Genomic DNA, 10,965 nt, shown 5'->3' with positions numbered 1-10,965 from the left:
CAAGTTTATGAATTCCTGAGCATTTCCTTTGAGTATAGTTAGTTTTTCCATGTACAAACACATTAAAAAACGTCTCTATAGCAAACTATAGTATTGTGGTGCAATTTGAAACAATGGATCAATTAATTTTATTGTCAGCTTCCCAATTCCTTTACAGATAACTGTCACTTTGACTCTGCTGTCTCTCATGTAGGTTTATATTTAGTTACAATGTTCATGATTAAATATACAACGGCATACAAGCAAGGTTTTTTTTTGTTTTGTTTTTGCACCTGACATGACACCTGCTTTATCACTGCATAACTTCAACAACAACCAAAAGCACTGGCCAAAAACTGTCCAGTAGAGTTAAGCCCCACCACTCGAGACGCATAATAGAGACAGGTGTATTCGGCTGTCCAGTTGTGGTCGGATCACCAGAGGTGCATGTCAGTGCCAGGTTTAAACAGGGCCCTGGTTTGTGTACAGACAGACATTACAAAGGAGGAGACAGGATTTTTCTAATAAATGATTAAATTAATGTAAAATGACTAAGCCACTGGGTAAACATGGTTTCCTCACAGCTTCTCACAACTTGAGGCAATGACATCACATGTCTATTTAAACTTAAAAAGCCTACAAAAGTCAATTAGTTAGTTATTAAATATGAAAAAAATCACACATCATATTGCTTGTTTGGGATGTAGCTATTGTGTAATGTTTTGGTGAAATGTGTTCTAAATTTGTGTGAAATAAAAAATGTTGTGCTTACAGTACAAATTATAGCAAGATATTGACTATCACAAGCACACAATTGTATTGTATAATTTTATGCACCGATTGAGTCATGACCCTAGATTGTGCAACATTTCTAAGGAATCTGTGCAGCCGATTACCATGTGTAAACTTTTCACATTTTTGGCCCCCCTAGTGGCATACATTTTCCAGGCCTTTGTAGTGAAGCCCAGACCTAGCATCCAAAGACATGCACCATAGTTTGCACTAATTTTGATTTGTGAGTGTTTATGTAAAATTGAACTTAAAGACATGGGTATAAAAATGTATAATTTCAAAATGGTCAAACAGTTTTCACACTATTGTATATAAATTATTCATTTTTAATAATATATTAAAGACTAAAACATTTTGGGTCTGATTTGAATCCATAAAAGATACATAGAAACTGAGCAAGAGTAAAATTTACATGTTGATGTTGCAAAGGCTGATAGTTTAGACACAGTTTAGCTCATAGTTTAGTGTATGAATAAATTAAAGTAGCACTTTTACACAGCACAGTTGGATAGTTATGTACATGTGATGATATGAAGATGATTTAAAAGTATGAGGAGTACCAGTCAAAAGTTTAAACACACCTTCCCATTCACTTGAATGAGAAAGTGTGTCCAAACTCATCAGCCTGGTAGTGAACCCTGCTGATTTTGATATATCTAATGTTTCTTCACTCATAGCCCCTCAGAGATCTCTCCTCACTCCTTAGAGCTAAAATAAGAGAGTTGGGATGGATGACAGAATGGTGATTTGGAACAACTTCCAGTTGAGGCAAGGAGGGAGGAGTGAGGAAACATCAAATCAGAGACTTGAGATGAACCTACTCAGGTAATCATTGCTGCCTGTTGAGTCTTAAGCCCGATTTCCACCGGGTCCGTCAGCGGCACGTTACGGCTGCGCCGCGGCCACCGGAGCTGATAGGTACCACTATAATCAATGAGAGCATTTCCACCAGGAGCGTCTCAGCAACGTCCCAGCAGCGGCTCTCCGTGCCGCAGCGCTATCAATCCGCAGCACTTCTATTTTTCACGGACACGTTTCTAACTCGCGACAAGCTCAACAGAGCAGATTGCACCAGACAGGAAGTCAGACACAGAAGCGGCATAATAAAACTTCCGTCCCCTTTCAAAATAAAACACAATGCGCAGATCCCAACCTCACATCCACATTACGTCATAACCGGTGGCCCCAGGTCAGCAGTCAATCGATCACAGGGTGTCGGAGAATTGGTCCGAGTAGCAAAGTAACCAGTTGTTTCTTGTTGTTGACTTTATACACCCAGTTCGCGGGATCTCGCGGTCTCGCAAGGCACCGCTCCGCTGCTGTAACGCTCCCAGTGTGAGCTGACACTGGGCAGAGGACGGAGCTAAACTGTGGCGCAGCCATAACGTTCCGCTGACGGACCCGGTGGAAATCCGGCTTTAAGGCCTTTGCTTCATAGCTTTCTTTTGGTTTGGAAATAATTTGCTGTCAAGGTTTGAATACCTTAACGATCAATACCCTCCGTAAAAACTGAGGGTTTTTTTCTTAGCTAGCTGCAGAATAATATCATACTCATGTGATCCAGGATGAAGTCCAGTTTTGAACTTTTTGTTTTTGAGTTCTTCAAAGTAATGACTCCAGTTTCCATCTTCATCCGCTCCATAACCAAACACATTGACCTGGGAAATCAAAATGAACACATATTAAACCAATAACCTAGTCTGAAGCTAAAATGTTCGACAGGAGAATGTAAAGCAGAGGCCTCATTGAATTGATTCTGTCCACACCAAAACAACAGAAGCACACAGCACAGTGCCCAAAACCAGCTACAGCATGTCTACCATTCCCTGACAATGACCTACTGTGGGCATGCAAATTATGCCTGATAATGAGACTAGATTTTGTCCCCTACTTCTTACAATATATTCAGATTAAGAAAAGATAATTTCACTGCCCCAGATCATAAAACACATAACTCATTTTGGAAGGTTATGATGAATGCACTGTGTTGTTAACTTTGAATTTGTTCAGTTGATTTGTCTTTTCCATCAATCGTCAATTATTTGCAACTGTCAATCAGTAGTGTGATAGAGCATATACAAGATAATTAACCAATAAAAACGTCCTCACCTCATCACAAATTTGCAGTGCAAGAATCACTGCCATAAAGCCGGTGGATGGATAGCCGCCCTTCTTTTTAAGCCAGATGTCATGAACATACCTCATGAAACCTGGATTGGTCACCATCACCTGTGATGAATTGAAAATTAGCCTTCAAACTTATTTTTTATACAGTTTATTGGTAAATAGATTAAAAATACTACTCACCAAATCTTTGTTGGCTTTGATGGTGGATTTTATTGGCGCATATGACCTGTTGGCAAATACCATAAAATGTTACATTCAATATAAAAGACCCCCTTTACACCTCACATTAAAATGCATTTTGGGTGATCAGATTATAGTTGGATAGTGCTTGACCACATGAAAGTACAGGTGTAAATGCACCTAAGAGAAAGTCTTTACACTGGCTCCCAGTCAGCTATAGAATAGATTTTAAAATTGTATGTGTTTACTATTATTGGGTTTTACTTTTATTTCTCAAATTCCATGTTTTTATGGAGTTTTTTTATTTCCAATTTTTTCTGTTAAATGTTTGTTTTATGTAAAGCACATTGAGTTGCCATTGTGTATGAAATGCTCTAAATAAATTAAATAAAACTGCCTTGCCTTGCCTTGCCTTGCCTAAGACACACTGAGGATGGATTGTGACTCAACCAGCCAAAACAACTCCGAAGGTGGGTAGGGACACATTGTGACTACACTGAACAGTGTTAATGCAATTGCGTCATCAGTCCACATACAACTAGCCATCAATCCATCCATCTATCTATCCATCCATCCCTCTAGCTCCTCTTGTGGGTTCCCAAGACATTCTCAGGCCAGAAAGGATATGTAGTCCCTCCAGTCTGTTCTGGGTCTGCCTGGTCTCCTACCAGTTGGATGAGCTTGGAAAACCTCCAGAACACCTCCAGAACTTCTTTGAGGCTAAACAAAAGTCCTTCTTCATGGCCTCCCAGAACTTCTCCCAAATCCTCGTATTTGCTTCAGTAACCACCTGACCTGCTGCCCTTTTGGCCCTTAACTACCGATGTGCTGTTTCAGAAGACCACTTGGCCAAAGGTCTCCTCCTTCTGCTTGAAGGCCTCTTTCACTGCTGGTGTCCACCAGCAGGTTTTCAGGTTGCTGCCCAGACAAGCTCCAATGACACTTCCAACCACAAAGTAGCCACAACTGAGGTCCTGAACATGGAAAACTCAGATTCCATGTCCCCAACCTCCCCCAGGATACAGGAGAAACTCCTCAAGAGGTGGAAGTTGAAAACTTCATGGACAGGAGATTCTGACAGATGTTTTCAGACCACCCTGACTACTCATTTGGGTTTCCCAGGTCTTTTCGGCAACCTCCCCTGCCAACTCACCACCCAGTGGTGATCAGTTGACAGCACTGCTCCTCTCTTAACCTGAATGTCCAAGACATGCTACCACAGATCTGATGACACAACTGTAGGTCATCCTCATGTTCTGGAACCAGGGACACTTATAAACATGTTTTTTGTTATGGCCTTTCCGTGGATATAGTCTAGAGGGGACAATCCTTCCCCCACTTCAAAACTAGCAAAAGTTCATACAGTACCACAGCTTAATGGATGACTTGTTTTTTGTTGTGTTTTGTTGAGCAAATGAGAGGAGGATGTGACATTCGGTTGTCTAGCCTGAGATAGATATTAATACCAGATGTCAATGTAATCAGGTTAAAACATGTCTAGAGAATATATGAATATGACGTGCATTTTAATGCAAGGTGTAAAGGGACTGAAATGAACTATTTGTTATGTCAAAATAAAATAATCAGTTATATTATATACAAGCAATTCCAGAAGAAAATGAAAGCAGTGACCATTCTGTCTGAAAATCGTAGCAAGAGGCGATATATCCGACCTCCTATAGTTTTACTGTGCTGGCAGGATATACTTTAATAGCTATGTCACTGCTTGACAGTGCTGGGATGTGTGACTACCCTTGTACTGAACTTGTCTTGAGCAAGGGGAAAGTTCATAATCATTGCTTCATGAAGAACATGCTACCTCTTTTACTGGCATTGAATATTTGCATTGGATGTACACTGATCTGTTTTGTCTGTTATGGAAATTGTTTTATTTTGATAGTGGTCTACATGCTGACACACAAGTTATCTTGGAAATGGGTGGTCAGTCTTAACTTGTAACACTATTTTTAAGAACACACACTGAGTCCTTTAACGTGGCTTATCCTAGGCCCTTAGGATGCATGCTATTTTTTGAAAAGGTCTTGGTTAATGGACATAGTTTAAACTTTGAATAGTCGGGTCCGATAGAACATAGTCTCTCAATCAATCACAACTTTACACTTTAAATTGCATGCAGTGCATATGCCAAATTCCGAGTTTGCATGCAGATGATATGCCATTTTAAGGCTGTGTTTTCAACCTTTTTAGTTTCTCCCCAACATTTAGGTGTAGGCACAAAACCATTTGTTTAGGGTTTGGAAAGATCAATGTAAAATGTCTTAACATGACACTAAAAATCATAAGTGATGTTAAAAATATATGGTTTAAATGCCCAACATGACATTACATTTCATGGGAATTATCAGGTCGCCATGACAGGTTGTCCAAATCCTGAGCAGACCTTTCTGTCAAAACAACTCCAAACTAATGTTCTTCATGATCTGTACTTAAATACCAAATATGACCTTTACATTTGCTTTGTATTTGCAGAAGTAGTTAAATGGAGAGTCCTCCTTTAACACAATGATACAATTATGTAGTTTTAAGACCAGTGGTTGAAGTAATACTGAGTTTCATTTGTTTAGTGGTGGCAAAGGGATTCAAGGTGTATGAATATGAGGAAAAAGGAAAATAAGGGAGGACTCAGAAGACCAGTGAGACATAAAACCTTCAATATCAAACAGACAATCTAAAGATGTAACTATCTAAGCTAATAAAATAACAATGAATAATATAACATGTAGTTCAAGCAAAGGATTTCTTTAAACTCTCAGTATCACTCCTCACAAGTTTTCTTTTTCCTGATGGATCCATTAACTATTCTTGTATCACTGCCTTCCATGATTACTATATAGCAACCTTTCCAGTCTTGTCTATTGTGTCATTCAATCTATTTGCCCATGTACCATAGTTCAGTGTACACAGTGGACAATTTGCACATATCCTATGATGCAATGGGTTGATGCAGTCTGTCCACCATTTTAGTCCAATATCTCAACTGTTGGATGGTTTGGCACAAAACATCTGTACAGACAATCATGTTCCCCAGAGGATTTTCCTTGGGACATTGATAATCCCTTGTCTCATGCCATCAAGAGCTTGGAACTGGCCATTTAAAGTGAAAATGTCTCAACAAGTATTGGGCAAATTGCCATGAAATTTAGAAAGACAAAAGGCACTTGTAAATTAAAGAAGCATTATTATATAAAATGTTATGATGTTGTTATGATGACTTTATGATAATTAATTCATTAAATATTGAACACCTCAGGTGTCCATACAGATGGGGACAAATGCTCACATGATTAGTCCATTAGAATGAGACTCACCTTCCAGAAAATCCTGTGCTGAAGGCCTTGATGAGCCACTCAAGATCTTGTATCTTAAATGCAAACAGCACAAGATGAGTGGAGTTATCCAGGTCCATGGCACTCTCTGGATACATGATACGATGTGTTGTTTTGGTACCAACATCTGCCTCGTAGCCTTTGGTACGACCTTTGTTTATTCTAAATAGTACAGGGAGATGATTTGAATTCATATTATATAGACAACTCTTCTCATTGGCAGAAATACTTTAAACATTAAACTTTCAGGTAAGATAATAAGATTTACCTTATAACAACATCATGGAAATCTATCAGAGGTCCATAATGTGATCGCTTCAAATTACCAGAATTGCCCACCACAGCACAAGTCCTGCAGCGATCAGATCTGGACTCTATCAGATCGGGACTGGGTGGAAACATCTGAAACAACCTTTCCACTGTTGTTCTGTAGGTGCTGTAATCACGTCTTTCCAACTGTAAACGCTGATACACATATCAACACAAACTGTTGTTAGACCCAGTTTTGAGTTTTACGTGAGCAAACTGGCATACAGTGTCTTTTCATGACAAATTACCTTCCACCAGTTGAAAGCATCCTCTGGGAGACTGTAGTTTGCTGACAAAAATGGTTGAACAGATTTGTGTAAATGCTGCATAAGCCATGGGTCCTCCTTTGTCAGACATTTGTCGCAAGCACAGCGGCTTATCTGCAGCTGGGGGAATTTTGACATGGATCCCCTCAATAACACACAGAGACCAGTGATGCACAGCAGGGCAACAAACACCAACAACTTTGAATTGGTTGGTTTCATTCTGCAGACAAAGTGTGTGGTGCAATAAATAAGTGAGTGTACAATCATAAATAAAGAAAAAATGATTTCCAGCTATAATCAATTCAACAGTTTGGTAGTAGAGAGCTCACTTCATGAACTCAAGTCAGAAGGACTGCTTGAGGATTGAGAATTAATTAATTGTATTTTGACTTTGCATCATGAAAATCATACTGAAAAATGTGAGTTTTATAAATGTATTATTACTACTAATACTGTCATAATAATAATAATTAACTCAAATTATTATCATTTTTCCTTCCAATTGGCAATAAGATTATATTTAATGGTTGAGTCAGATTCTGGACAGAGATTATTCTGTACTTTTTGTCAGATTCAGCCAATATTCCCTCACATTCTGATAGCTGTCCATTCTGTGTATACAGAATTCAGTGTTAATACCAAGCCCTGGCTATGTAAATTGGAAACAAAGTGATCCAGACCATTGACTGTAAGGTCAGTAATGGTTACCATGGTTACGTTACCTAACCAACTATGGCTGTGGTATTGCCTTTGTAGCCACACCTAACGCCTACCCTGCTTTATCAATTATATAACTCTAAAATAAAAATGTATTAAGTGAACATCATGCTGTATTGAAGAAGACTTTGAACTAACAATTGAGACCAAAAATTCCTTATGAAGCTGGTAAATGAATCAAGTGAGAAATAGGATCATTTTCTGGTAGACTTCTATGCAATGGGACTTATTTTTGGAGCCGGTGGAGTTGCCACCTCCTGGCCATTAGAGATAATGCAAATTTAATTCACTTCCACATTGGCTTCACTTTTCAGAGCCAGGGCTTTTTGACTTGGAGCGAGTCACACAATATTATTCCAGCCACTTAGCAAGGCGTGTTTGTGCTCGTGCACAGATCCAAGTTAGGTCATCAGATCAGCTGTCATATAAGAATATGACAGTCTCCCTTCTCCAGCATCCTGTTTAATGGTGGGGGAGGGCTGTGGTTTTTTCTCACGGAACAGATACACTTCCATTTTATTAAATGTATCAATCCACACTGAATCAGAGACGTCTCACAGAGATAGTTCATATTTTTTATCAACAAACATTGTACATGAAAACTATTTTGATTGAGTACATTTCTGCTGTCAGTCAGCCTGCTGAAGGCCGTCTGTCCTCTCAGCTGACTGACGGCTGTTTCACGTACAGAGACGCTGAATGCAGCTCAAGTGAGAAGTTGCGAAGCCGCAGAGAAACTGACATTTTGGATGGACTGTTGTGCTCATATGAGATGATTTTTTTTTTTCAACTGTTCACGACAAGATGAGATAGGAACAGAAGTGACTCATCACTCTGGATTGTCTCACATTTCTCTTTTGGTCAGCAGAGCTTCTGAAGGTTCACTAAATGAGGGCTGTATTTGTTTGGGTGTTTAGTTCAAATATCAACAATCTTTCTCAGGACTGACTCTACCTTTAAATTATAAACATAACATATCTGAAAATAATGATCATATTCATTCAAATGTCATGCAGTTCATAATGATGTTTAAAATAAAAAAAATGTTTTTTCTTACCTGATCAGAGTGTAAATCTGCCTCTAGTCCAGTTATACTGAGTAAACGTGGAGACTATTGTAGTTTAACGTCAGACAGTCTGAGTAATGATGAGCAGCTTCAAGTGCCAATTATTACTTTTACATAATTTCCAGGAAGAAGATTCCACAGTTGTATCATCCGTGGTGAAGAGGTGCGGATGTCCAAGATGCGGGAATTATGATGATGCGCAAATTTCCTGAATTGTATCTAAATTTGCCATGATATGAGGCAGATAAGAATATATTCAGGACCAACAGCTTTTGGGTAAAACCTTTAGTAAAAAAATACTTCACCAATCCTAACACAAAAATATTAGTTTCCGACTTTGCTGTTGTGATCTCTTTTAACAATTTCCAAGCAGCAACGTGGCACAGCGCGTCTGTGCTTCTTGTGAGCGCTCTACTTGTGTGCTCTGACACAGATATGCCAGAACGCACACACACACACACACACACACACACAGACACACACACACACACACACACACACACACACACACGTCGTTGGATTTAAGCATTCATACTTATTATGTCATTTCCACACTTGTCTTTTCCTCCACAGAGGGAAGTGTAGTGGAAATGACTAAACTAAGCTACAAAGTAGTTTGACATATTAGTTTTGATTTGACAGCTAGCAGATGATGCATGAACAATAGTCTCACTACACTTTAAAAATATATCCTCTTATAAACTTCCATGGAGGTAGAACATGTTTGAAAATGACAAACAATAACATATTCTGTGCTCAAGCAATATTTACCTTTTCTATTTTCTCTACCTTTTTTCTTCAAAACAGTATAAACAATGAACACCTCCTCCATATCAGATATGTGCTCCATTGTCACTGTCCTAACCACCACCACTGCCTCTTACAGACTTTTTAGTGGGAAATTACACTGCTGTGGTGGAAATGACGGTGATACTGTAGGACAGCTATATTGTGTGTATAAAATAATGTTGACAGTTGTCTCACAATAAATACGTTTTTTTTTTTTTGAGCATTACTTTATATATTACTTTTTCTGGGTGTGTGACAAGGGCAAAACAGTGATATAAGCATATTGAAAAGTTAGGGGGGTAAAAATCATACTGTACAGATGGTAAAACGCTTTTAAGATGATTTTATTGTTATATCCCTAACCCAAGAAACACTTGGAAGACTTGTTTTAACCCTTTTGCCTCACTTAAAAAATGTTCCTTAGAGGTCCTTAGGGACAAAAATGTTTGCGTAAAAGGACTGCCATAAAAATATTATAAATGAATATGTTTTTCTACTTTCAATGATTTTTTTTCTCTTGTTTTTCACCAGAAAACATGATTTAGCTGTATTTTGCCTATGGGAGAATTCCCAAGTCCTGCTCGTCCTGTTTTATGAAGCACAGCAGACCAGTGTGTATTGAAAAATAGATGTGTGTGTGTGTGTGTGTGTACGTAAACACACACATACACACACACACACACACACACACACACACACACACACACACACACACACACACACACACACACACACACACACACACACACACACAGGCATATACAGGCACACACCTTCAAAGCTTAAAAACCTATAAAGTAAATGTACAGGGTTAGGGTTATAGTATATAAATAAGCTCTAAATACCTCTTATAGCTCTAAAATGACAGCCCAGAACACAGGAATGTATGAAAGAGTCAGGGGGCAGCGGGGTCAAAAAGATTTTATTTTCCCATTAGGAGCCCAGATGAACCATTTTGTTTATACAGTGTAAAATAGACCTATTATAAGTGATTGATTAAAATAAAGAAAATATATATTAAAAAGAATATCCTTGGAGAATTTGATGCCATAACCATGAACACAGCCTAAATGATCAAGAAAATAAAAAATGAAACCCAAAAACGTCCTTAGTAAGGCACAAAGAGTTAAAACATGAGAATACTCTTTAAATGACTACTTCCTGCAGGACAATTAGAGTTAGTTTACATGGGTCTGTTAAGGATGGAAGAAAGCAGAGTAACCAGGGTAAAAATGTATGACAGTGCACATCGCAAAGATACGGTGCCATGTCTGTTAAAATAATGACTTTTTTAGGCCTTTTTAACCCTAACCCTTTCATACCTCTGTTTAAATATGTTCCGACCCCAGACTTTTCAAAGTACAGTTGGAAGAAAATGCTTTCAGAAGGCAGC

General features: G+C 38.6%; 1 protein-coding gene across 1 annotated transcript; it reads right to left on the bottom strand.

Annotated features, from left to right (window-relative positions):
- Nucleotides 1-2,167: 2,167 nt before the first annotated feature.
- LOC133995950 (CMP-N-acetylneuraminate-beta-galactosamide-alpha-2,3-sialyltransferase 1-like) lies at nucleotides 2,168-7,063 on the bottom strand. Its single transcript, XM_062435459.1, has 6 exons — nucleotides 6,983-7,063; nucleotides 6,694-6,890; nucleotides 6,408-6,587; nucleotides 3,079-3,124; nucleotides 2,881-3,000; nucleotides 2,168-2,429 (listed from the first exon to the last, which is right to left on the bottom strand). The coding sequence occupies exons 1-6, from the start codon at nucleotides 7,061-7,063 to the stop codon at nucleotides 2,262-2,264; spliced, it is 792 nt and encodes a 263-aa protein (XP_062291443.1). The 3' UTR covers nucleotides 2,168-2,261.
- Between the last annotated feature and the right edge of the window lie 3,902 nt (nucleotides 7,064-10,965).

This window comes from Scomber scombrus, chromosome 16 (assembly GCF_963691925.1).
Source record: "Scomber scombrus chromosome 16, fScoSco1.1, whole genome shotgun sequence".
Taxonomy (NCBI): Eukaryota; Metazoa; Chordata; class Actinopteri; order Scombriformes; family Scombridae; genus Scomber; species Scomber scombrus.
The sequence above is the reverse complement of the archived record's forward strand: the minus strand, read 5'-3'. Positions and strand labels throughout refer to the sequence as shown.

Excerpts from the sequence above, each read along its gene's own strand:
- LOC133995950 (XM_062435459.1), bottom strand. The coding sequence starts at position 7,063 with ATGCAGCATTTACACAAATCTGTTCAACCATTTTTGTCAGCAAACTAC. Across the intron at positions 3,001-3,078 it reads TCAAAGCCAACAAAGATTTG|GTGATGGTGACCAATCCAGG; the intron begins GTGAGTAGTATT and ends AATTCATCACAG. Across the intron at positions 2,430-2,880 it reads CACTGCAAATTTGTGATGAG|GTCAATGTGTTTGGTTATGG; the intron begins GTGAGGACGTTT and ends TTGATTTCCCAG.